Source organism: Carcharodon carcharias, chromosome X (genome assembly GCF_017639515.1).
Source record: "Carcharodon carcharias isolate sCarCar2 chromosome X, sCarCar2.pri, whole genome shotgun sequence".
Lineage (NCBI taxonomy): Eukaryota > Metazoa > Chordata > Chondrichthyes > Lamniformes > Lamnidae > Carcharodon > Carcharodon carcharias.
Window position 1 is genome coordinate 25,396,425 of NC_054507.1, and position 27,642 is coordinate 25,424,066.

Genomic DNA, 27,642 nt, shown 5'->3' on the forward strand with positions numbered 1-27,642 from the left:
ATGTTTAAATGCAAACAGGCAAAAACTCCTGCAAAAATCAACTTTCACAGACTGGCCACTATGTCCACATGGCCGAAAATCATCTCCCCCACCAGATCCTGTTCTCTCAACTCTCAAATGGCCACATTCCAGGGAAGACAAAGAAAATGCTTCAAGGGCATGCCAAGACTCTCCTTGAAGCATAGCAGCATTGACCTTAGTGACTGGGAAAAGCTTGCTACTAATCACTCAGAATAGCGACAACTTGGCCATCAAGCTTCAAGTTCCAACACCTTAATGATGAGGTAGAGTGATGGCAGAGAAGGAAAGAAAAGGAAGGAAATCCTGTGCTCCAGATATCACAACCTTGTGGGGCACTCTGCTCCACATGCCCAAAGATCTGGGGGTTGAAAATTGGCCTGATCAGTCACATGAAGACCCACAGGAGAAACTCTCGACCCTGAGCAGGTGTTATCCTTGAATTGAAGAACAGCCGATGATAAATGCAAGTTCACTCTTACAGGGGGAGTTGTGAGGCCATGGAGTTTGCTTGCAGAGTTCATGTTTGATATAGAAACTATGCGAGATGGAATTGGATAGGTGGATGAAGGAAAAGTAGAGTAAACTGGCAAGATGTGATTAAACTATTTGCTTGTACCAAGGGTAAATGTTAACACACTGGTTGGGCCAAATGGCCTGTTTCTATGCTCCTATGATGGAGGTCAGTGTTGGTACAAAATGGAAATTGGTGAGGGAGTACTCTTGATTATCTCATTTTAGGTGTACATTTTTCCTACAACAATCCCCTCACCCCAGAATAAGACAAGCACAACACAGAACAATAAATTGTTGTTTTTATTCCATCAGATGATATGAAGCACAAGAACAAAAGCAGCTGTGCATAGGGAAACAAGGAAAGATTCTGGAGGAAGGCTGATAACTGGAGTGCAGAGTAAGATTGTGCAATGTGTGTCAAATTGTGCATTTTTGAACTCTGATTTCAGAGCCACTAGGAACTGCACCCAAAACCCAAGCTCTCAAAGCAGGAAGACACTAGAGACAAGGCACCACCTAGCCTCTCAATTAAACATTTAAAAACGTCCCATACACCATTGGAGACAAAATAGGAAGACTAGTTCAAGGCAAGTTTTTGATTGTCTTTCATTCAAGTCACCCTCAAGGCTTATTTAAGGACATTTGAAGGAAGAAAAGAAACCTGAAGTATGAGATATACGTTAAAATAGTCATCGACCAGCCTACTGGTAACTTGAAGGAAACACCACCATTTGAAAAGATGCTCTCTGAAAATTAACAATCAGCTCCTTCCCAATGTCAGTTTAGCATTTGATCCCTTCCATTTTGTATGCCCATCAACTGTTCTGCAGTAGGAGATAGAGAAGCCAAGATTTGATACTCCATTTAAAAAAGATTCCTTACTGTCCAGAATATAGTGAAATCCAGTAATACCCTAACACCAGCCCTCTTAAAACATCTCAAAAGGTTTGATTTTAATGTCCAGTTTTTTTTTTAAATAGTGTACACTAAATTTGAGTAATGTTGAATATTCTGCATGTTTATAAAATTAGAAAAATAAAAACCTGATTAGCAGCTATTTTCTGAAATTACATGGTCAATTTCAGTGATGCTAACTTTAAAAAGTGCATTATACTTTTCATTTATTTACAGTTGAGAAGTTCCCATCCCCATCCAAAAGCTTGTATTTAATGAAACAAGTTATATAAAAGGAACATATTTGTGCATCTTTCTTGTGCCTAAAAAAGGGAGGCATGAATTTTTTATATGTATATAACACAGAAACAAAGTGGTACGTGGATTTTAAAATGAGTAGTTGAGTGCCCAGATACATTTGTAAAAAAATATTTTCAATGTATTCACCCTGATAAAGGTTCACCATATCCCAGGGTTATAAACTTAAGATATTAGGCACATTAAGGTTTGGATAGACCCAAAATGTACACCCCCACAAAGTCCATTCTGCCATGAGGAAGTGTTCCTCTACTTTCTAGATTTTCTTCTTCGTGCCCTCCTATCTCATCTAATTGTGAAGCTCATTCACCATAACATTCTATACCTTGGAGAAACAAATCAGAGTGGAGGTTATGAGATGTTGCCATGAATGCCAACAGTTTGTTCTTTTTAAAAAAAAAATTAGCTTGGCTTCAGTCGTCCCAGACCAATGTAGACATTCTCCGCTTGGCTGAGTCCCTCAAAGGCAGGGATTAGGCTGAGTAACTCAGTATCAGATTGGTCATCAAACCAAGATGTTACTGGCACCTGTCAATGGGAGAGAAAAAGAAATCATGACATCTTGCATTTCCTGCTCACTCTCCCCCACCCAAACACCACAAATTTACTCATTCTTCTTTCCTGACTTAACAGTCCCGGATTAAGTTAGCTTCTGCTACCTCACCCTTATGATTACCATATGCAAGTCTCAAAAGTGACAGGTTGCAAGCTATTCAACTACTTAGGCATCAGAGTTTAACCACAACTTCAACCATCATTCAGACAAAGAAACAGGAGTTACTGGATAGTGATCAGGAGCTCTAGCCAATTTACTCCCTCCCCCCAACCCTTCCACACCCCCAAAGGGTGACTATAACACTCCCAGCGCTGAGATCAGCAAACACAGACAAGGAAATTGAGCCTTGTGCTATGGTGCAGTAAAACTACAAGCAGTGCTTTTATTAAATCACCATGACTTGGTTTTTAAAAAAAAATCTGAATTGGTGTGCATTATAAAACCAAAAGATTATAATCATGGTATCCCAGCAACCATTGTTACCATGGTGATGAAGATTTGAGGTAGAAGATCAGTGATGATCTAGTTGAATGGTGGAGCAGGTTCAAGGGGCTGAATGGCCTACTTCTGCTCCTATTTCCTATGTTCCTACGATACGACCATATTAAATTGCCCTGTTATGGAACAGCCAATGGTAAATGCTGAGTTGTTCAAATCCCAAAGAGAAACTGTAAGACCACCAAGTCTTACAGGTTTTTACAAAACTAGATTAAACATTTATTAATAGAAGAAATGACTTTAAATAAGTACACAGATCTACAAATTACTATGATAATTTCTAAATCCCCTAATAAACTTACGTTAAGGCAACAGTAAGACAGATTTTAAAAGACCCAAGCAAAGAAATATGATACCCTGAACAAGTCGACTTCTAAGTGAGTTTTCTTAACTTCAGTCCTTTGAAAACAGTAGCTCGAGGCAGAGATGCTAAAGGCTTTTTCACACACGTGTAAGATCTTAAAAATGCCTTCCCCACACACAGCTTTTGCTCCTTCTTTATACATATCTTTCTCTTTGAATGCAAATATCCATTGTTTCACTATGTCTTTGGACTTTATCTCCCTGATAATAAAACCCTCTCATAGCACTAAGTTTTACCAGTAATCTTTGGGAAAAATAAACGCATCGTTTCTAAACTTCACCTGGCTAGGTGACACATTTTATCCCTGCTTTGAAAACAATCTGGTTTATTTCAAAATGCAAATGTTCCCTTGACATCTATGTTTCTAAACTTCCCCATGTTTATCTAATTAACATTTCAAACTTAACCTCTCTTCTTAGATCAAGGCACCCAGACTAGCTGCCTCTAATTCAATTAAATCTCACATACATACACTCACATACCATTATTACTCTATTTTACAATAAACTCCAATATAATTATATTTTCTTGATATGCCACTCCTTCGATATTTATTTCCAAAAAATTGATTTGGTTTATATAATTTTACCTCCCATCTCTAGATTTGAATTATTTTCCCTATACTTTTGGTAAGGTGGTCTTTTGGCACAGTGGTAGTGTCCTTAGCTCTGGGTTCAAGTCCCACTTCAGGACTTGATGGTCATGGAAGCTACATTCATTATGTGGCTAAACAGGTTGCTCATCAGCCTGATGTCATGAAAATAATATATTTTTCATTAGATTGTGATTTATTGTAAAGTGGGTTTATAGGTGAGCATATGAATGATTCTCTCTGTGTGTGATTTAATTGAATTGGAGTCAGCTAGACTGCAAGCTTGAAATTATCAAAGGAATTAGGTGTAGAAGAGTACATGAAATGCAAATGATTAAACATGGATGAGGTCTTAGCATATAAGGTGAGAAGGGAATTTGCATTTTTAGATAAGTGAAGGAGTTGTTTGGTTTTTAAAGGGATGGTAGGATATTTATAACTGGTAAGATAAGCAGGGCCAAGCAGCGTGTTTATTTTTCCCCCAAAAGGAAAAAGGTCATATGGGCAACATGAAAGGTTTTTATATTATGGGAAAAGTAAATTTACAAAAACATCTGGAACAATGGATTGTACAGATTAAAGAGAGAAACATATATAAAAGGGGAATGAAAGACTATGTTGGGGGGGGCACTTAAGATCTAACAGGAGTGAGTGAAACAGCTTTGGGGAAGCCACCAGCCATTTTTGAAAAAATCTGCTGTGTCCAGTAATTAAAGATGGAGGAAAACCTTTGGAATTCCATTGTCGAATAGGTGCTGTGGTAACATTGCTGGCTTATTTTTTTTTTAAATTTAAAATCTATTTTGGACTGTTGCCTTAAAGAGGCCGTGTAATTGGGAGTCAAGTTAATTAGGAATTTTAGGATTTGTTATAGTACTAAGTAACTGTAATCTCACGTATGTGCTTGAAATGCTTTCTTCTGTTAATAAATATTTTAATTTAGTTTTTAAAATCTCTAAAGTGGACTTATTACTTCTGAATTCAATGCACACGTCTCATAATAAATACAAATTGCAAAACAATTGTGATAGCATAGCCAAGTTTCCCTTTTGGATTTGGTCTGTCTGGCACACATCATCTGCCACGTCACAACACTAAATCCTTCCACTTCTGCCCGATAGCAGGCAGAAAGACCAGGAGAGTTTCTTGATCAGCCATACAGCTGAAGGCAATGGCAAACAACTGCAGTACTTTGCCAAGCATAATCATGAACCAATCCAATGGAAGTTCATAGTCACCAATGTCCTCTTAAGGCATGGTATCTGAAGGAGGAGAATACTTGTAGGTACTGGCATTAGAGAATTTATCTGCACAAAAGGCTTTCATAATAAAATTGTTGTGCATCATATCGAAACTATAACATATCCTCTGGAGCTGGTGAGGGGAGAGAGGAGCCGAAAGAATGCTAAAAGCTAGAAGCCAAGCTCAAATGGTTTAATTTTTTCCCATCCCTTCTTGTTGGGGTACTGCTCCATAGGCAGTATTTGACCTTAATGGCAGCTTAATCGACTGTGGTGTACCACCACACAAGCCGATCCTGACCTCAGCCAACCATTATATGTGCACTAATCAGTGGTCACTGGACTGAAAATCAGGACCCTGACTGATTGCCCTCCCCCTCCCTAACCCAAAGGAGACATGCAGTTAACTGTAGTGCCCCACTGGAGAAGAGCTAAATAAAAAAACAGAAGCACAAAAAACTTAGGGCCTTCCTGATGTGTATAGTAGTGCAGCAGGTGCTATGTAGTTGGCAGTGGGGCTCAATGGTAGCATTCTTGCCTCAGGTCAGAAGGTTGTGAGTTCAAGCCCCACTGCAGAGATGAGGGCTCAAAATCTGGGCTGACACTAGTACGTAACTGGGAAGTGCAGTACTCTCAGAGGTGCCATCTTTCGGGTGAGTCGTTAAACAGAGGTCTTTTTGCCCTCTCAGGTGGATGTAAGAAATCCCATGGTACTACTTTGAAGGGCAGGGGAGTTCTCCCCAATATCCTGACCTACATTTATCCCTAAACTAAACACCAAAAAAAAAAAAACAGACCGACTATCTGGTCATTACTGTTCTCCTTGCTGTGTGCAATTTGGATGCCTCATTCCTCTATGTTGCAACAAAGACTACACATCAGAAGTACTTGATTGCATTAAAATGTTTTGGGACATCCCAAGGTCATGAAAAGCACTATATAAATGCAAGTTCCTTCAACAGTACACTGTCATAAACCCCTTTACTTACCGCATTATATGGATGGAAGATATAAGATGCGGGTGAATTGTCAATAATGACAACCTTGTTCAGGTCTCGGCCCAGACGGCTGAGGTCTTTAACATAGCTACCCTGATGGAAAACACAGGATTCCCTGAAGAGTCGGGCTCGGAACACACCCCATTTGTCAAGCAAATCAGTCACAGGGTCAGCATACTGAGAAACCAAGTATGTGATTCGAACAGGTATGGGGGAAGACATAAAAAGAATTATGCACACAACTGCAGCAGGTATTTCACAGTAAACTTGAGAACTAATAATACATGAATTAGGGAACATCCTACTTCAGATATTGACCTTTATGGAGTTTCTCTCTCTGCCATCCTACCCACACTCATTAAAAGACCTGGCCTACTGAAAATGGGAATCAGTTGCTATTGCTCATCATAACCATAATAGATTGCTAGTTTCAATGTGGAAGAGAGTATGTTTTACACCAGGTCACTGTGGGGACTGTATCTGGGAGTGACTAGCAGGGGCCTAGCAACTAGCCACTTTATAGCAAGAGAAATTAAGCAACGAGAGGCATAATTACATTTTCCAATTTTGGAATATTCCTTTTTTTTAAAAAAAAATGAAACTCTTCGGCTTAACCAGCTCAGTGCCACTAGAAGGATACCTTTGCCAAACTGGCTGTAAATAGCACACATTCAAACAGTTCTCCCATTCTTTGAAGAAATTTATCTACGTAAGGCCTCTTGAACACATACACCTGAAAGAAATACACAGGACAATTAGAAACAGCACTAGAACCCAGCACAACCACATCCCCTTCCCCCGAGGCAACGATCTTGGACCAATTCCACTCAAATACTGCAGTTGTCTGCTTATTCAGAGATGAAAGGCGAGTGCTGGAAAGGTAAGACGTATAGGCTCTTTAGTAATTCTACTTTTCAGGGGAAGGGGAGGTGTGCCAAGAACTGTGGAATTAATTTGCTTTACTGGAGGTGAGTACTTGCCAATTTGGATCTGTGCTATCTTTGTTTGTGGTCTATGCAAGGTGGACAGAACATGTATGTTTCCATTGGATACAAGAATGTGATTAGCTCTCTTCTCCACCCTCCTCCCCCTTTCAGATAGCTCCAGGCCACTGCTGCAATGTTCCAGTGAAGCTCAACGCAAACTGGAGGAACAGCATCTCATCTTCCGACTAGACACTTCACAGCCTTCCGGACTGAATATTGAGTTCAACAATTTTAGATCATGAAATCTCTCCTCCATCTCCACCCCCTTTCCGGTCTCTCCCCCTTTTTTTCCCCAATAATTTATATAGATTTTTCTTTTCCCACCTATTTCCATTATTTTTAAATGTATTTCCATCCATTGTTTTATTTCTACCTTTTAGCCTCTTTCGATTCCTTCACCCCACCCCCTATCTGTACCTTGCTTGTTCTGCTTTCTACCCTTAATTAGCACATTCCTTAGATAATATCACCACCTTCAACACCTCTTTGTCCTTTTGTCTGTGACATCTTTTGGTTATCTCCATCTATCACTGGCCCTCTATCCAGCTCTACTTGTCCCACCCCCCTTAAACCAGCTTATATTTCATCTCTCTTCTATTTTTCTTTAGTTCTGTTGAAGAGTCATACGGACTCGAAACGTTAACTATGTTCCTCTCCGCAAATGCTGCTGGACCTGCTGAGTTTTTCCAGGTATTTTTATTTTTATTTTTGTTTTAGCTCCAGGCCATTTCCTGTTCCATATGAACTTAGCCTCCCTCTACTGGTTGCTCACTGATTTTCAATAACCCCCCATCTGCAGAACATTTGGTAACTGCTGAAGATCCCATCAGCAATCCTTGCAGATGTGAAGCAGACCATCTCCTGAGACAAGTCATCAAGAATAGGCCAACTTAAACTAACACAGCCTATCCTGGATTACTTGAAGCAGGTCACAGCCAGACACTAATTCTGACAAAATCCAGTTCACCGCTGGCTGAAAAATAAAGCTTCAAGTAAGCGAAAATCAGTGAATACAAAATATTACTCCCACTATGGAAACTTAAAAATACTTGGAAGTACACCTGAGGTGCCATAACCTACAAGGCTGCACACCAAGAGCTGGAAAATAGGACTAGGCTAAATAGTTTTTTCTTGGGCAGCACAGACACGATGGGCCAAATGGCCTCCTTCGGTTCTGTAAATTTCTGTGACTCTGTGATAGAGCAGCCATAGGATTTCTAGCCATTCCCCTGAAGACAGAGAGACTGAGAAATTGGTCAATACAACGCCAGTTTTACAGGTATAAAACAAGCATCCAACATGGCGACACGAGGAAGATGCATTGATCGCCATATTAATAAAGGCAGAAAAGAGGGGATGTCCAGGGCCTGCATCTGGAATGGGCATTACACCCTTTATGAATACAAGTAAAAAAAGGGCCCTGATGTCTATTTGAGAAACTCGTCCCAAAACTGGTCTGCTTTGAACATTGCTAGGACTGTTGCATTCAGGAAAACCAGGTCGACTTGCAGCCTAACTGGCAGTCCTTAAGAGGAGACCTCTGCAGGCCGCAATGAAAGAAGTACCTTTTTAAAAAAAAATTAACAGAATATGCGGAGAGAGGAGGAAGAGCTCCACAGCAGTGTTGAAGACCAGAGCTGACCCCTGCTTGCCTCCATCCACCCCACCTTCTCTTGGGTTGGATGTATTCCTGGCGCTTTAATTACATGACCTCCTATTTCCAACCAGCCCACCCAGTGAAATAGCCTGCCCATCCCAACTTCTCCATTTAAAAAAAAACATCCTTATGACTTTTCTCCTTGGTTGCTCGCAGAATGTGCAGGAGATTAATCTTCAATTCCTGAGGACTGAACCAATCCTGGAAGGCTGCACTTCTGCTAGAACCTTAGCAGAAGGCATGCTGTGTCAAATCTGATTCACCAGCAAACTGTTCTCATAAACCAGGCCCGAGTCCCGTTATCAGGTGTGTCCCAGAGTTACCTGTTCCAGCTCAGTTCATGCCAACAAGCTATGCCCAGGGATTACTCTCTGGAATACAGACCCAGGACTCCAGTCATTGTCAACATTATTACAAAAGTCACATTCCTAATAGGAGCGGAGAATCTTGAAGATGATTTAGTCTGAAAATAAATTGAACTGTTTCTCACCTTTTGTGTCGCCCCTTCAATTTTAACAGGGACTATGAAGTCAGGATTGCCGATTGGCTGAAACAGCAAGAGAGAATTAGGTTAACAGAAGTTGCGCACGGTAACTCCCAGCAACATACCCCCTGTACTATTCAAATTACAACAAAAGTTGAGACACATGTGCGAGGTTTAGGAATTCTTCCAAGTTCCCGGGTGGACAGCCTCCTTCAAGTATACAGGAGTGTCACAAACATTAGCGTTTTTCCCTCCCTCCACGCACACACTCCAGGTGCTGAACTTCAGAGGTGAGGGGACAGTGACTGCCCTTGATATCAAAGCAGCATTTGACCGAGTGTGGCATCAAGGAGCCCTAGCAAAACTGGAGTCAATGGGAATCAGGGGGAAAAAATCTCCACTGGTTGGAGTCATACCTAGCACAAAGGAAGATGGTTGTGGTTGTTGGAGGTCAGTCATCTCAACTCCAGGACATCACTGCAGGAGTTCCTCAGGTTAGTGTCCTTGGCCCAACCACCTTCAGCTGCTTCATCAATGACCTTCCTTCCATCATAAGGTCAGAAGTGGGGGATGTTCACTGAGGATTGCACAATGTTCAGTACCATTCACAATTGGTGAGCTACTGAAGTAGTCCATGTACAAATGCAGCAAGACCTGGACAATATCCAGGTTTGGGCTGACAAGTAGCATTTGTGCCACACAAGTGCCAGGCAATGACCATCTCCAACAGGAGATAATCTAGTCATCAACCCTTGACATTCAATGGCATTACCATTGCTAAATCCCCCTCTATCAACATCCTGGGGGTTAGCATTGACCAGAAACTGACAGTACAAGCCATATAAATACTGTGGCTACAAGAGCAGGTCAGAGGCTATGAATCCTGCAGCGAGTAACTCACCTCCCGACTCCCCAAAATCTATCCACTATCGACAAGGCACAAGTTAGGAGTGTGATGGAATATTCTCTACTTGCCTGGATGAGTGCAGCTCCAACAACACACAAGAAACTTGACACCATCTAGGACAAAGCAGCCCTGCTTGATTGGCAGCCTTTCCATATACATTCACTCCTTCCACTACTGACGAACAGTGGCAGCAGTGTGTACCATCTACAAGATGCACTGCAGAAACTCACCAAGGCTCCTTCAACAGCACCTTCCAAACCCATGACTGCTATCATCTACAAGGACAAGACAGCAGACAGATGGGAACACCACCACCTGGAAGTTCCCCTCCAAGCCACTCACCATCCTGTCTTGGAAATATATCGGCCGTTCCTTCACTGTCACTGGGTCAAAATCAGAACTCCCTCCCTAACAGCACTGTGGGTGTACCTAAACCACAGGGGCTGCAAGCAGTTCAAGGTGGCTGCTCATCACCACCTTCTCAAGGGCAATTAGAGATGGCCAATAGGTCTAGCCAGCGATGCCCACATCCCGTAAAATGAACTGAAAGAAAAGTGACCGGCTACGGATAGGTTTCCCCTTCCTATCTGACTAATTTCCTTTGCCTAACCCAAGGCAGCTGTAGACAATTGGAAGTTTGGAACATCCTGGAGATCTGCCAACCCACCAGACTGTCCTGTGGGGCTCAGGTGCAGAACTACTGGCCTCACCTTGAAGGAACTGTGAATCAAAGTTTCATCTAAATCAATGACGAGACAAAATCTCCCTGCAACCTGTGGCTCAATCTCAGGCAGAAGCCAAGCATCTGGAATCTGAGGAGAAAACAATGTAATTTAAAATAACCCTGCTGCAGTGGACAGAGGCAAAGACTGTTAGCAGAGCAGGTGGGGGTGGGAAGGGATATAGAGAAAGACAAAGAGACTGGATTTGAATCCAGGAACCCTAGAGTAGATTTTCACCTTTATCACCTGGGCGGAGCACAGAAAGGAACACCTGATGGGAATAATCATATGACAAACAAACAAAAACGTTATACTGCCCAGCTACTTCCTGTCAAAATTAAATGGAAGCAACATTTTGTTGGTAGTTCTTGGCATGCAACCCTCTCCTTCACAATGTGCTTTGTGCTTCCTGCCACTGTTCAACACCCAGCCAGTAAAAAATAACCTACACCCCACCACCCCCCACCCCCCCAACCAACTATTGTCATCCACCGTACTTAAGTGAAGAATAGTGCATTGGTTTAACCCTAGCAGTCCTTCGAGGATGCCTTTCATACAAACTATGTGGAAACCCAAGAAACAGCAGAGCAAGCAGCCAGGTTCAAAGCAAAATACAAGCAGAACATGCACAAAATCTTTCACAGTACCTCACACATTTACATCAACAAGGAACTCATTTCTCGTTATCTTGACTCCCTTCTCTCTCCCCTTGTCCAGTCCCTTCCCACCTACATCAGTGATTCCTCTGACACCTTATGTCACATCAACAATTTCCAGTTCCCTGGCCCCAACCGCTTCCTCTTCACTATGGATGTCCAATCCCTCTACACCTCCATCCCCCACCAGGATGGTCTGAGGGCCCTTTCCTTCTTCCTCGAACAGAGGCCCGAACAATCCCCATCCACCACTACTCTCCTCCGTCTGGCTGAACTTGTTCTCACACTGAACAATTTCTCCTTCAACTCCTCTCACTTCCTCCAAATAAAAGGTGTGGCTATGGGTACCCGCATGGGCCCCAGCTATGCCTGTCTCTTTATGGGGTATGTGGAACATTCCTTGTTCCAGTCCTACTCCGGCCCGCTTCCACAAGTCTTTCTCCGGTACAGCGATGATTACTTCGGTGCTGCTTCATGCTCTCGTCGGGACTTGGAAAAATTTATTAATTTTGCTTCCAATCTCCACCCCTCCATCATTTTCACATGGTCCATCTCTGACACTTCCCTTCCCTTCCTTGACCTCTCTGTCTCAATCTCTGGTGATAGACTGTCCACCAATATTCATTACAAACCTACCGACTCCCACAGCTACCTCGACTACAGCTCCTCACACCTTGCTTCCTGTAAAGGACTCCATCCCATTCTCTCAGTTCCTTCGCCTCCGTCGCATCTGTTCCGATGATGCTACCTTCAAAAACAGTTCCTCTGACATGTCCTCCTTCTTCCTTAACCGAGGTTTTCCACCCACGGTCGTTGACAGGGCCCTCAACCGTGTCCGGCCCATCTCCCACACATCCACCCTCACGCCTTCTCCTCCCTCCCAGAAACATGATAGGGTCCCCCTTGTCCTCACTTATCACCCCACCAGCCTCCGCATTCAAAGGATCATCCTCCGCCATTTCCGCCAACTCCAGCATGATGCCACCACCAAACACATCTTCCCTTCATCCCCCCCCTATCGGCATTCCGTAGGGATTGTTCCCTCCGGGACACCCTGGTCCACTCCTCCATCACCCCCTACTCCTCAAACCCCTCCTATGGCACCACCCCATGCTCACGCAAAAGATGTAACACCTGCCCCTTCACTTCCTCTCTCCTCACCGTCCAAGGGCCCAAACACTCCTTTCAAGTGAAGCAGCATTTCACTTGCATTTCCCCCAACTTAGTCTACTGCATTCGTTGCTCCCAATATGGTCTCCTCGACATTGGAGAGACCAAACGTAAACTGGGCGACCGCTTTGCAGAACACCCGTGGTCTGTCCGCAAGAATGACCCAAACCTCTCTGTCGCTTACCATTTTAACACTCCACCCTGCTCTCTTGCCCACATGTCTGTCCTTGGCTTGCTGCAGTGTTCCAGTGAAGCCCAACGCAAACTGGAAGAACAACACCTCATCTTCCGACTAGGCACTTTACAGCCTTCCGGACTGAATATTGAATTCAACAACTTTAGGTCTTGAGCTCCTTCCTCCATCCCCACCCCCTTTCTGTTTCTTCCCCCTTCCTTTTATTTTTTCCAATAAATTATATAGATTTTTCTTTTCCCACCTATTTCCATTATTTTTAAATGTTTTTAAATCTTTTATGCTCCCCCCAACCCCACTAGAGCTATACCTTGAGTGCCCTACCATCCATTCTTAATTAGCACATTCGTTTAGATAATATCACCAACTTTAACACCTATGTGTTCTTTTGTTCTGTTATCTGTGACAACTTTTGATGATCTGCTTCTATCACTGCTTGTTTGTCCCTACAACCACACCAACCCCCTCCACTTCCCTCCCCCCACCCAAACCGCACCACCCCCCAACACACCTTAAACCAGCTTATATTTCACCCCTTTCTTGGATTCACTCAAGTTCTGTCAAAGGGTCACGAGGACTCGAAATGTCAACTGTTTTCTTCTCCGCCGATGCTGCCAGACCTGCTGAGTTTTTCCAGGTAATTCTGTTTTTGTTTTTAACAAGGAATTCAGGTCTTTTAAAACATCCAATTGACATCAGCTATTGCAAAAGCATCTAATTTCAGGGATGAAACTTTTAGGTTGAGGATTGAACTGTTAAATGTAAGATAAACGTCCAAGTTTGAGAGGTTGATAAACGGACCTAAAGGAATTTAATTTCAAAGGGTGGCCTGTGTTTATTTAATAAGGACAGAGCTGGAAGTGGGAAAACATTGAACAATAGATGGCCCCTTTGAGTCTTGGTGGAGATGAGATGTCTACAGTTGTCTTCCTAAGGGACTTAAATTATTCATACATTCATGTATTTTGAAATATCCTCTTAAGTGTCTGCCACTGCCTCCCTATGGACATATCCCTTAACCTCATTTGCCAGTTCACTTTTGCTAGCTTTGCTTTCATTCCCACATAATTGCCCCTTATTTAAGTTTAAAACACTACTCTTGGACCAAACTCTTCTCTCCCTCAAACGGAATGTAAAATTCAATCATATTATGACCGCTGCTACATAGGGGTGCCTTCAATATGAGGTTATCAATTAATCCCATCTCGTTGCACAGTCGCAGCTCTAGTATAGCTAGTTGTCTGGCTAGCTCCAGAATGTGCTGTTCCAAGAAACTATCCTGAAAACATTCTATGAATTCCTCATCTAGGCTACCTTTACGCATCTGATTTTCCCAGTCAGTTAATTTGTAGATTAAAATCCTCCATGATTATTGCTGTACCTTTCTGACAAGCTCCCATGATCTCTTCCTTTATACTTTGTCCTACCGTGTAGTTACAATCAGGGGCTTGTACATTACTTCCACAGGTTACTTTTTGCCTTTATCGTTTCTCATATCAACCCAAACTGCTTCTACACTCTGGTTTCGTGAACTTAGGTAATCCCTCTCTAATGCACCAATACCATCATTAATTAACAGAGCCACCCCTCCACCTTTTCCTAACTTCTTGTCCTTCCTAAATGTCACATATCCTTCAATAGTCAGGTCCCAATCTATGTCATCCTGCAGCCATATCTCTGTAATGGTTATCAGATCGTACTTGTGCATTTCTATTTGCACCATCAGTTCACCTGTCTTGTTTTGAATGCTGCATGCATTTAGGTAGAGCCTTTAATTTTGTCCTTTTATTATTTTTGTAATGTCTGGCCTTATCAGCTGATTTACTCTTAGATTTGTACTCTGTCCCTTCCTGTCACATTCCATTTATCATTTCCCAGATGAATACCTTTCTCACTTGTCTCCACACTTTGGTTCATCACATCTTCCCAGATTTGATCCCTTTGTTATATAGAAATTTTCCAGATCATCTCCCAGCTAATTGCCTTGGGTTCTTAATCTATTTTTTTGGTCTCTTCCTGGAGATAACATGACATAGATTATGGTGGGATGAGGAGTGCATGTATTGTGATGCAAAGGGCATCACAACATATGGGAAAGTCTGGATGGACCAGTAGGTCTTTTCCTGTCCCTCATTTCACATATGAAACTGAAAGGGATAAAACAAGCATCCATCTATGCAAACCAAGGTGTCTCCTAAAAGGAAAATTGAGCTGGGTTTCTGGAAACTCTTGGTGAATGGAACAGTTCAGTCACTTGCAGACTTCGGATCTTTGTGTAGAATGGTTGAAGGACAGATGGCTTTGGAAAGCTCCCAAAAATTTTCACTGGAAACAAATCCCTGGTATCAGGCTACCCACAATGCAATTGATTGAGCATGCTTGTGCACAGGCTAGCACAAAGTTTCATAATTCTTCAAAAGCTGGACATACAAAATATGGCAGAACTCAAGCCTCCTACATTTCAACATTCAGGATGCTTGGGGGGAGATGGGGGAAACCATGCACATCAGTAAAGATAAACAGATAGCAGAAAGCCTCCTCTTAATGCAGCAGCGAGACACATACCCGGTAGTACTGGCACTGGAGAACTTGTGGCAGGTTGGGCTGTTTGGGGAAAGAAAAAAAGATCACTTTCAAATGTAAAATAAGAATACAATAAAATGGCTGAGCTGTCTAAGTTGGAGTGCAGATTCTGCTCAGGAATTCATGGCACTTCCATGGTGCTGTGGTTCAGTGGGCATCACTTTTATCAGAGTCAGAAGGATCAAGCCTCATTTGAAAGACCTGAATACAAAATCGAGGCTGACACTCCAGTGTGGTGCTGAGAGAGTGCTGCATTGTCAGAGGTGTCATCTTTTGGACAAGATGTTAAACTGAGGCTCCACCTTTCCTCCCAGGAGGTCCTAAAAGATCGAACAGCATTATTCAGAGTTCAGAGGAGTTCTCCCCAGGTGTCCTGCCCAGCAGCAGACTGTCTCCTCTGGAGCACAATTAGCCAAGAGGGGAGGTTCTTAAAATTATAAAAAGGTGTTTGAAGGAAGAATAGGGAAAAGATTATTTCCATATGTGGGAGGGGTCAGTGGTGAGCAATCATCAAAAGTGAGATCAGGAAAAAATGTGTTTACAATTGAGGGTGGTTGAAGTATAAATGCTTTGTGTTCAGAAACCTATACTTGTCTTACTTTGAAGTTCAGAGATCGGGAATTCCAATTCCCAACGATCCTTGGACCTCTCTCGCATGTGCTGGCCGGGAACTGGCTGCACATACGCAGTTCAGTTACTCTTCATTCTTCAGGCCAAGAATTGGCATCGCACGCCTGTGCAGGAGAGAGAAAAAAGAGCGGTGCAAAAACCCAGGTCAGATGACCTGGTACAGAGTGCCATTCGTCGAGTAAGTGTCCCAGGGACAGGGACAAGGGAGGGACACAGGGAGAGGTCCCAAAAGAAAGTCCCAAAAAAATGACAAAAGACAGGGCACAGAAATAGGTCCTGTTAAAAGAAACAAGTAGAGAAATAGGCTCCAAATAAAAAAGAAGAACTGCAGGGAGCAGACTTTGAGTGAAGTGGGCATGAGATCAGCCCCAAAAATCTGAGAAGTCTATTGGGGCAAAGGTACCCCTTTGGTGCAGTGCTGTTCTGCTTGGCATAGCCGAAGATCTGAAATTGCGCTTGGAAGGTGAAGCTCGAGTGTACTCGGAGGTCTAGGGAAAAAGAATCTTAGAAGGCAAGATTGAAACTCTGTGAGGTGGGTTGTTGTTGAAGCCATCAGAGCAGGAGTGACCTTTGGAGAGAATTCCAGGGTGAGATCTTCAAATATGGAGATTGGAAGCCCTCGTGAGAATGACAAAGTTTCAGTGAGATTGTCAGGCTCACAATGTGAAAAGTGTCTGGGTGGGTTGTTGAGAAATCCATAGAATCTATTTTGGTCACATCTGTCATCTGTGGTGTGTCCGACCACAGTTCACCTGTTAATTCACATGTACCTCATACTCTAACGTTGAGGGTAAGTGTAAGTAAGTTGTTTTCTTTCTGAATTTGTATAGTAAAGTTTATTTTTGTTTGTTCAAAACCCATGGAATCTTGGGGATTTATTCACTTAGTAAGTATCTTGAATCTCAAACTTTATCTACTTTAAACAAAACGTTACTGGCACTGAACCGGATCTCCCTCCATAAACCAGGATCTGGCCGAGGATCATAACATTTGTCCCAAGTAGCTGATGCAGAAACCATTGCATCTTTAAGAGAAAACTGGATAGCTATTTAAAGCTTAGGATGATATCAGACTATGGGAAGAGCACAAAAATGATTAGTACAGGTTTATGCAAAGAGAGTGGAAGAGTAGGATTAGTTCTGGATTGCTTGAGCAAAGAGCTGGGACAGACCCAATAGGATGAATGGCCTCCTTTCATGCCGTGAACTTCTATAGACATAGAAGGTTCCAGATTCAATTCCTAATCTGTGCAGAGTTAGCCAATCTCTACAGTGGCAGTACAGGATCAGGCTCAGGTTTAATGCCTCTCTTCCCTTCCATGGTGGAAGGGTTTGCCACTTTGGTGAGGTACCAGTGTTCACAAAAGCCAGAGTCAGCACCTTTAGGAGAGGAAAAAGGAAGACTTGCATTTATATAGTGCCTTATCACGCTCAGCCAATGAAGTACTTTTTGAATTATAGTCACTGTTGTAATGTAGGAAATGTGGCAACCAATTATGCACAAACTTCCACAAATAGCAAGGTGATAATGGCCAAATAATCTGTTTGTGATGTTGACTGAAGGATAAATATTGGCCAGGACATCAGGGATATCTCCCCTACTCTTCATCAAAATAGTGCCATGGGATCTTTTATGTTCACCCGAGGGGGCAGACAGGGCCTTGGTTTATCATTGCTTTCCATTTCTCTCCTGGTGTTTGACAAGGTGTTTACTAAAACCCACTTTCACAGCCATATCTCCTTTCTCAGTGACTGTCTCCGTCTCCGACTTACCCCACGTGGATTTCAGCTGAAATTCCACCCCTCATGTTTCGAACCCACCCAGGATTACAGGTATCTCCGGGACATAAAATGTTTCTCGGACTGCTGTTCCCATCACATTCTGAGATCCACACTCAGTGCCATGCGCCGCCATATGAACACACTCGACCTCTCCCTCCAGCAGCACCGCCGTACCCAATTTTCAAAGCTGCACATACCTCCAGTTTCATTTTATTCTTCGTCTCATCTGACGCCTCAACAAGAAACTTTTTCTCTTTCTCTCAAGTGCTAAGGAACGCAAGCTCCAACAACTCATCGACACCAACACCCATCTAGGACCCTCCACTCCTGCCTGTCCCTCCGTCACCACCCCATCTTCCAATCCCAGCCCCAGCCGTGCATTCACTATACCCCCTGACCTTACCCTCTCTGACGCTGAACGTTCAGTACTCAGCAAAGGACTTAGTTTCATACCCTTACGCCCTCATCTCAATGAATTTCGGGCTCGGCATGATGCTGTACTCTTCTTCCGCCGTCTTCGTCTCCGGGCTCACCTCTTTGGGCAGGAGTCCTCTCCCTGTTCAACAGATCCTTTTACCCACCTCCAATATTCTCCCTCCACCTGGACCCCTCCCTCTGGATTCTTACCTTCTCTTGATCTTTTCATTGAGATCTGTCAGCGCGACATTAGTAGTCTCAATTTCTCTACTCCTCTCACCCATTCTAATCTCTCTCTCTCTCTGAACTTACTGCACTCCGTTCTCTCAGGTCCAACCCTGACATTGTCATCAAACCCGCTGACAAGGGTGGTGCTGTTGTTGTCTGGCGCACTGACCTCTACCTCACAGAGGCTGAGCGTCAACTCACAGACACTTCCTCCTACCTCCCCTGGACCATGACTCCACCACTGAACATCAAGCCATTGTTTCCAGGACTGTCACTGACCTCATCTCCTCTGGAGATCTTCTTTTCACAGCTTCCAACCTGATAGTCTCCCAACCTCGGATGGCCTGCTTCTACCTTCTACCCAAAATCCACAAACAGAACTCTCCTGGTAGACCGATCGTGTCAGCTTGCTCCTGCCCCATGGAACTCATTTCTCGTTATCTTGACTCCCTTCTCTCTCCCCTTGTCCAGTCCCTTCCCACCTACATCCGTGATTCCTCTGGTACCTTACGTCACATCAACAATTTCCAGTTCCCTGGACCCAACCGCTTCCTCTTCACCATAGGCGTCCAATCCCTCTACACCTCCATCCCCCACCAGGATGGTCTGAGGGCCCTTAGCTTCTTCCTCGAACAGAAGCCCGAACAATCCCCATCCACCATTACTCTCCTCCGTCTGGCTGAACTTGTTCTCACACTGAACAATTTCTCCTTAAACTCCTCTCACTTCCCCCAAATAAAAGGTGTGGCTATGGGCACCCACATGGGCCCCAGCTATGCCTGTCTCTTTATGGGGTATGTGGAACATTCCTTGTTCCAGTCCTACTCCGGCCCCCTTCCACAACTCTTTCTCTGGTACATCAATGATTACTTCGGTGCTGCTTCATGCTCTCGTCGGGACTTGAAAAAATTTATTAATTTTGCTTCCAATCTCCACCCTTCCATCATTTTCACGTGGTCCATCTCTGACACTTCCCTTCCCTTCCTTGACCTCTCTGTCTCAATCTCTGGTGATAGACTGTCCACCAATATCCATTACAAGCCTACCTCGACTACAGCTCCTCACACCCCGCTTCTTGTAAGGACTCCATCCCATTCTCTCAGTTCCTTCACCTCCGTTGCATCTGCTCTGATGATGCTACCTTCAAAAACAGTTCCTCTGACATGTCCTCCTTCTTCCTTAACCGAGGTTTTCCACCCACGGTCGTTGACAGGGCCCTCAACCGTGTCCGGCCCATCTCCCGTGCATCCACCCTCACGCCTTATCCTCCCTCCCAGAAACATGTTAGGGTCCCCCTTGTCCTCACTTATCACCCCACCAGCCTCCGCATTCAAAGGATCATCCTCCGCCATTTCCGCCAACTCCAGGATGATGCCACCACCAAATACATCTTCCCTTCACCACCACCCCCCCCCACCCCCGGCGGCATTCCGTAGGGATCGTTCCCTCCAGGACACCCTGGTCCACTCCTCCATTATCCCCTACTCCTCAACCCCCCACCTATGGCACCTCCCCATGCCCACGCAAAAGATGCAACACCTGCCCCTTCACTTCCTCTCTCCTCACCGTCCAAGGGCCCAAACACTCCTTTCAAGTGAAGCAGCAATTCACTTGCATTTCCCCCAACTTAGTCTACTGCATCAGTTGCTCCCAATGCGGTCTCCTCTACATTGGAGAGACCAAACGTAAACTGGGCGACCGCTTTGCAGAACACCTGCGGTCTGTCCGCAAGAATGACCCAAACCTCCCTGTCGCTTGCCATTTTAACACTCCACCCTGCTCTCTTGCCCACATGTCTGTCCTTGGCTTGCTGCATTGTTCCAGTGAAGCCCAACGCAAACTGGAGTAACAGCACCTTATCTTCCGACTAGGCACTTTACAGCCTTCTGGACTGAATGTTGAATTCAACAACTTTAGATCTTGAGCTCTCTCCTCCATCCCCACCCCCTTTCTGTTTCTTCCCCCTTCCTTTTGATTTTTCCAATAATTTATATAGATTTTTCTTTTCCCACCATTTCCATTATTTTAAAATCTTTTATGCTCCCCCCACCCCCACTAGAGCTATACCTTGAGTGCCCTACCATCCATTCTTAATTAGCACATTTGTTTAGATATCACCAACTTCAACACCTATGTGTTCTTTTGTCTGTGACATCTTTTGATTATCTGCTCCTATCACTGTTTGCTTGTCCCTACAACCCCACCTCCCCTCCACTTCTCTCCCCCTACCCAACCCCCGCCCCCACCTTAAACCAGCTTATATTTCACCCCTCTCCTTGGATTCACCTAGTTCTGTTGAAGGGTCATGAGGACTCGAAACATCAACTCTTTTCTTCTCCGCCAATGCTGCCAGACCTGCTGAGTCTTTCCAGGTAATTCTGTTTTTGCCTTGGTTTAACATCTCATCTGAAAGGCTGCACTTCAAACAAAGCAGCACTCAATGCAATACTGTCAACCTTAATTTTTGTGCTCAAGTCCTGGGCTGGGACGCATACCCAGGACTTATAACTCAGACAAGCATGCTACCCACTGATCCACAGCTAGCACTATGAGAGGTTTGTTTGGTGGGGGGGGGGGGAAGAGAGAGAGAGAGAGAGAGAAGAGAGAGGGAAAAAACAAAAAATGATGAAAACTGGTGGGGAGGAGGAAAAGAGAAAAATTGACAGGGACAATAGACCAGAAGGGAGCAGAGTGTACTTGCCTTGGAAACAGTACCACTTTCCTTCTGTGGGATTGTGTACTTAGAACCTTCTGGAAACTGGCTAACATTCTGGATGGGAAAGCAGCAGAAGAGCGAGCTGAAGATATTCCTGCCACAAGACTTGGTTGAGAACAGGTTGTGAGCAAAGCCTGCACATAACCAAACAACTCATTTAGGAAAATTGAAGAGAAAAAGGCGGCTTCCAAATCTCCCAATGTCAAATCAATTACTTTTTTGTTGAAAAATATACTTTATTCATAAAATATTTGAAAAGAACATTACAAAACATTTCTAAATCGCCATTAAAAAACGTGCAATCATTTTCAACTCTTACACATGGATCACAAGGTGCTTCAATACAATCAATGAATATTACAGTCATTTCAATATGGTCATTACAGATAATCAGACAATGGGATTGGAGTTATCGACATACATCATGTTGCACTCTGAGGTGCATCAATACAATTATAATACGATGAACGTACGTAGTGAATACTAATTGTGAGTCGTACAGCCCGAGGGGTCTATACAATTCCCAGCCCCTCAGTGCCCTATGGCAGAAAGGTCTTAGGCAGCGACCTTTCCCCATTGCACCTTTGCAGCGGCTGCCCCAAGCTTTAGTGCGTCCCTCAACACGTAGTCCTGGATCTTGGAATGTGCCAGTCTGCAACACTGTCAGGGACAGCTCTTTGCACAGGAAGAACAACAAGTTTCGGGCAGACCAAAGAGCATCTTTCACCGAGTTGATGATCCTCCGGCTGCAGTTGATGTTTGTCTGTGTCCCTGGGAACAGCCCGTAAAGCACAGAGTCCTGTGTCACAAAACTGCTCGGGATGAAGCTCGACAGAAACCACTGCACCTCTCCCCAGACCTTCTTTGCAAAGGCACGTTCCACAAGGAGGTGAACAACGGTCTCGTCCCCACCACAGCCACCTCGAGGGCAACGTGCAGAGGAGGTGAGACTCCTGGCGTGTTGGAAGAATCTGACGGGGAGGGCCTTTCTCATCACCAGCCAAGCTACGTCTTGGTGCTTGTTAGAAAGTTCTGGCGAAGCGGCATTCTGCCAAATGACTTTGACAGTCTGCTTGGGGAACCACCGACAGGATCAACCATCTCCTTTTCCCTCAGGGCCTCTAGGATGTTACATGCTGACCACTGCCTGATGGACTTGTGGTCAAAAGGCGTTTCTCTGTGTAAATTTTCCCACGAGGGACAGACGGTACTCCAACCACTTGGAGCGTTCCACGGCAGCGTGGCCAGACCCATCCTTTGCGACACCGGGGACAAGTAGAACCTCAGCATGAAGTGATATTTGGTACTTGCGTACCGAGGATCTACACACCCTTGATGCGGCTGCACACAAAAAAGGTGGCCATCAGGATGAGGGCAATGTTGGGCACATTTTTTCCCCCTTTATCTAGAGGCTTGTACATCGCGTCCCTGTGGACACGATCCATTTTCAACCTCCAGATAAAGCAAAAAAATGGCTTGGGTGATCGCCATCGCGCAGGAGTAAGGAATGGGCCAGATATGTGCCACGTACAGCAACACCGAGATTGCCTCACACCTGATGACCAGGTTCTTACCTGCAATGGAGAGGGAGCGTTGCTCTCACATGCCTAGGTTTTCTTTCTACCATAGCCACTCGGTATTTCCAGTTTCTAACGCATGCCTCAGTCCCTCCAAACCATATCCCCAGCACCTTCAGGCCATCTGGCCTGACGGTGAAGGGGACAAAAGGATTGGTCAGCCCAGTTCCCAAAGAACATGGCCTTGCTTTTGCCACGATTTACCTTGGCCCGAGGCCTGTTTGAACTGGTCACAGATGTTGATCAGTCTACACACTGACAGCGGATCCGAGCAGAAGACGGTGACATCTTCCATGTACATGGAGGCCTTGACCCGAGTGCCTCCACTGCCTGGGATCATCACTCCTCATACCCAGATCCTTCCTGATGGACTCAAAGGGTTCTATGCAACACACAAACAAGACAGGGGAGAGAGAGCAGCCCTGCCTGACTCCAGATTTAATTGGAAAGCTTTCTGATTCCCGTACATTGATTGAGACTGCGCTACTGATGTTAAACGTAGAGCAGTTGGATCCAGTTGCAGATTCCCTTCCCAAGCCCCATTTTGGGGAGCACATCCACCATGTAGGTGTGCAATATTCTGTCAAAGGCCTTCTCCTGATCCAGGCTCATGGGGCAGGTGTCTGCGCCCGTCCTGCACATAGGCAATCGTATCCCTGAGTAGTGCAAGGCTGTCAGAGATCTTCCTGCTGGGCACAGCGCAGGTCTGGTCAGGTTGGATCACCAACTCCAGAGCAGACTTGACCCGATTGGCGATGACCTTGGACAGAATCTTATAGTCCACATTCAACAACAAAATGGGTTGCCAATTTCTAATTTCCTTCCTTTCCCCCTTCCACTTGTAGATGAGGGTAATGATGCCTTTTCTCATGGATTCTGACACACTGCCGGCCAGAAGCATACTCTCGTACACTTCTAGCAGGTCTGGGCCGATCAAGTCCCACAAGAGCTGAATACAGCTCAGCCGGTAAGCCATTGCTTCCGGGAGTTTTATTCTTCTCGAAGGACTCAAGGGCCTTAGTCAGTTCATCAGGAGTTAGCGGTTTGTCCAGACTTTCCTGTGTACTGTCGTGTAAGACCTCCGTGATAGAGGTCAGGAAGGACTGGGAGGCCGTGCTGTCTGTGGGCTTCACGTCATACAATCCGGCATAAAAGGGATTTGCTGATCCTCAAAATGTCGGACTGAGATGACTTTACTGAACCATCTTCTTCCTTCAGGCTGCTGATCAGAGCTCTGGGTGTACCTTTTGGAAGAAGAAACGTGAGCACGTCTCATCCTGCTCCACAGAGTGGACTCTGGAATGGAAGATAATCTTGGAGGCCTCCGAGGCAAGGGGCGAGGCTTGCTGGCTCTTCACCTCTTGGAGTTCCTCCTTGACATCGACCCCCATCGACTGCAGCCGGAGCAGGCTCTGCATGTTTTTCTGGAGTCGGGACATTTCCCTCTGTTCCTTTCTAGCTTTCTGGACTCCTTTGAGGATGAGAAACCTCTTCATGTTTTCCTTGATTGCTTCCCACCAGTATGTCAGGCACTCAAAGAGGGGTTTCGCAGCTCTTCAACCCTTGTAATCCCTCAAGTTCCTCAATGTTCTCTGAGGTCAGTAGGTGCATATTCAGCTTTCATGTCCCCCTGCCAACCCTCTGGTCTTCCTATAAATGACAGTCAGCCAGCAGCAGGCAGTGGTCAGAGAAGAACACCGGCTTGACGTCGGTGGATCTGACTGTGAACGCATGGGACACAAACAGGAAGTCTATCCTGGAACAGATGGACCCATCTGGCCGTGACCAGGTGTATCTACGCTGTGCTCCGTCTGCAAGGTTGAAGATGTCGTGCAGCTTGGCATCCTTTACTGTTTCCATCAGGGATCTGGACGTAGCGTCCAATCTGCTGTTGGCCCTGCCGGGTCATCCAGCCGCATCAATGATGCGTTTGAAGTCACCGCCCAGAATAACTGGCCTGGGGGTCGCTAGCAGCAGTGGGAGCTGAAAGACCACCAGCCACTCGCCCTTTTGAGCCGGGGTGTACATGTTAATTAACTGGAGTGGAGCATTCTTGTACGTTACGTATGCTATGAGGAGGCGCCTGCCCTCCAACTCCTTAACCTCAGAGACAGTGAAGTTGCCTCCCAGCAGAATACCCAGGCCGGAGAAATGTGAGTAGTTTCCTCCCGACCAGATCGATGGCCCACGAGACCTTCATTGTGACCATTGCCTGTAGGAGCTGAGGTGCGGTGTCGCACACTCCTGCAGAAACAGGTTAGCTTTAACCTTGGCAAGGTAGTCTAAGATTGCAACACATCACGTAGTAGATTTAATGATCAACCAGGTTTTCAAAAGTGTCCTGAAAACACACATTTGACCTCTCTTTTGCTCAGGTGCTCCACTTTGCCACTACTGCTTGGTCGCAAATATTTTGCTTCAGCGAAGAGTTTTGCTACATTAAGACAGTTGTATTTACATAGTCTCTAACTCTAGGGAGTACACCAATCCCATAGTAAATCCTTGTTAATGAATCTTCTTTCTTTCGCCCTACATTTAAAAACAATACTCAGTTCTATAGCATCTGCATGTCACTGTGCCACTCAAATTTAATTGGCCGTGAAAGTCTTGGTAATGGATTGCTATTACACCAGCTTCCATCTGGGAGTGCTGCAGGCCCAGGAATGACTCCCAGGGCTGTTTACACAGAACTGCAGCCAGACTGAACTGCAGCCAGACTGAATTGCAGCTGCTTCCAATAACAGAGTCCCACATAAATTAAATGCAGCTTTTGTGCACTGACACATTCTTCCTCACCACACAATATACTCAAAACAGTCCAGAGATTTCTCAGAAAGACACTGCCATCAAACCCAGTTGTTAATCTCCAGTGAAATTACACTTTTCAGTGGCTCTTTGTGGAAGCTGAACCTCCTCCAAACTGCAACTAAATGTTTGGGGGTGGGGTCTGGGGATGGTGTTAGAGCTTATTTTCTGGGAGAGGTCGCTCTGGAATCTAACCCAGTGCCCATTTTTCACTTGTGAATCTAGAAATTATATCAGAATGGTCAACTGGAGAGTGCATTTCTTCTGCAATGGAATACCAAAAATCTATATTTCACACATGGTGGGACAGAAGGGAAGGCAATTGGGGATTAGAACAGAAAATGTTGGACATGCTCAGCAGGTCAGGCAGCACCTGTGGAGACTTAACATTTCAGGGTCAAAGAAAAGGTCAGATATTATTTAAATAGAGACTACAGAATGCTGTGGGATAGAGGGATCTACTATATGTCCTTACACATGAAACACAAGTTAGCGTGTGGATACAACAAGTAATTAGGAAGGAAAATGGAATTTAACCTTTATTGCAAGGGGGATAAAGAGTAGGGAAGTCTTGCTACAACTGTACAGGGTGTTGGAGAGGCCACACCTACAGTCTGGTCTCAGTTAACTTGGATTGGAGGCATGTCAGAGAAGGTTCACTTGGTTGATTCCTAGGATGAAATGGTTGTTTTATTAAGGAAATGTCGAGCAGGTTGGGCCTACGCTCATTGGAGTTTAGAAAAATGAGAGGTGATCTTATTGAACATAAAAGATTCTGAGGGGATGTTTCCCCTCATGGGAGAACCAAGAACGAGTGGACACTGTTTCAGAATGAAGGGTCACTCATTTAAAGACAGGTGGTGAGGAGGAATTTCTTTTCTGAGGGTTGTGAACTTTGGAATTCTCTTCCCCAGAGAGCAGGGGAGGTTGGGTCATTGAAAATATTCAAAGGCTGAGTTAGACAGATTTTTGATCGACAAGGGAGTTGAGGGTTAAAAGCAGGGACAGGCAGGAAAGTGGAGCTGAGGCCAAGATCAATTTTCAGCCATAATCTATCAAATGCCAGAGCAGGCTCAAGTCGCCATATGGCCTACTCCTAAATTAGATATTAAAAGGCTCCCATACAAATCCCACCCAATTAATAGAGCATACATACACTTTAAAGCAAAATCCTTAGTTTTTTCCTGTCATCTCTTGAAGGCAGATCAACCCTTAACTGAAGTATAGCTCTATGGATTGCATTAGCCCTCTGGCATCTTGTTAAAATGACTGTGTTTCACATGACAGTCGAGCAGCATGTCAGATATTCAACTATAGGAGACATCACACTGAAGCCAGATCCTATTCCCACCCAGGAGCAGGGAGTAACTGGAGTCAGGAATTAACTCATTTCCTTCCTTGCCACACAGTCAGCACTGCTGAGTGGGATACAAGTAACGGTTGTGTCCCTATGTCTGCCTTAGCTGTGATCAGCTAACTCACCACAGACCAGACATCAAGCTCTGGTGCCATCTGCAGATTGTGGAGCTCAAAAAGACCACCCACTCACAGCGCCACTACATCTACCCTCTTATTAGTATTTCAAAACAACATTCCACACAGGATATCATCCAAGGATTATGGTTGTCGAGGACAGCAGCCATAATCCTGGAAGGCATGGAGAGAAGTTGCGCCCTGCCTCCAACTCCACGCACCTTTCCCCTCTGCCCACCCCCGCCATGGGTATAAGAATCATCCTCAATGTTCCGCTCATTTTCTCTCCTGCTCACTGGAAGGTGTTGACGAGCGTATGACAGTGTCGCCAACGTTACCTCACGCAGGCGCGCGAGGTTCCCGCCATCAGCGAACAGGGGCGCGAGGTTCCCGCCATCAGCTCATAGGCGCACGCGCTGACTGGGCGATGGGATGGCGGCTGCACAGAGTCAGCTCTCTGCCTTCTTAAAGCTGCAGAGAATAAAACCGACTGCGTCGCCTTTTAAATTTTATCTAGCGCCGGCCTTGAGAAACAGTTAACGTTTCTGACAAAAAAAAATCCTCCCTCATGATGCCCCTTTTGCTTCTGACCACACTTAATCGACTCAGAGATCACATGCTTACACGGAGATGCAAAATCCTCGCCGAGACAGAGCCCTCCG

At 44.9% G+C, this 27,642-nt stretch overlaps 1 protein-coding gene across 1 annotated transcript; it reads right to left on the reverse strand.

The window, feature by feature from the left end:
* Nucleotides 1-1,951: 1,951 nt before the first annotated feature.
* LOC121273252 (carboxy-terminal domain RNA polymerase II polypeptide A small phosphatase 2-like) lies at nt 1,952-27,019 on the reverse strand. Its single transcript, XM_041180283.1, has 10 exons — nt 26,990-27,019; nt 22,337-22,466; nt 21,125-21,259; nt 17,265-17,362; nt 15,336-15,374; nt 10,740-10,841; nt 9,129-9,185; nt 6,636-6,728; nt 5,987-6,172; nt 1,952-2,274 (listed from the first exon to the last, which is right to left on the reverse strand). Exons 1-10 carry the CDS (start codon nt 27,017-27,019, stop codon nt 2,149-2,151), a joined length of 996 nt encoding a protein of 331 aa, XP_041036217.1. The 3' UTR covers nt 1,952-2,148.
* Between the last annotated feature and the right edge of the window lie 623 nt (nt 27,020-27,642).

Bases quoted from the DNA above. Each gene is read 5' to 3' on its own strand.
- LOC121273252 (XM_041180283.1), bottom strand. From the start codon at position 27,019: ATGGCACCAGAGCTTGATGTCTGGTCTGTG. The intron at 15,375-17,264 runs GTACTGCCACTG...TTCCCCAAACAG, and splicing joins TTAAACCTGAGCCTGATCCT to CCCAACCTGCCACAAGTTCT. The intron at 6,729-9,128 runs GTGAGAAACAGT...TATTTCTTTCAG, and splicing joins TTGAAGGGGCGACACAAAAG to GTGTATGTGTTCAAGAGGCC.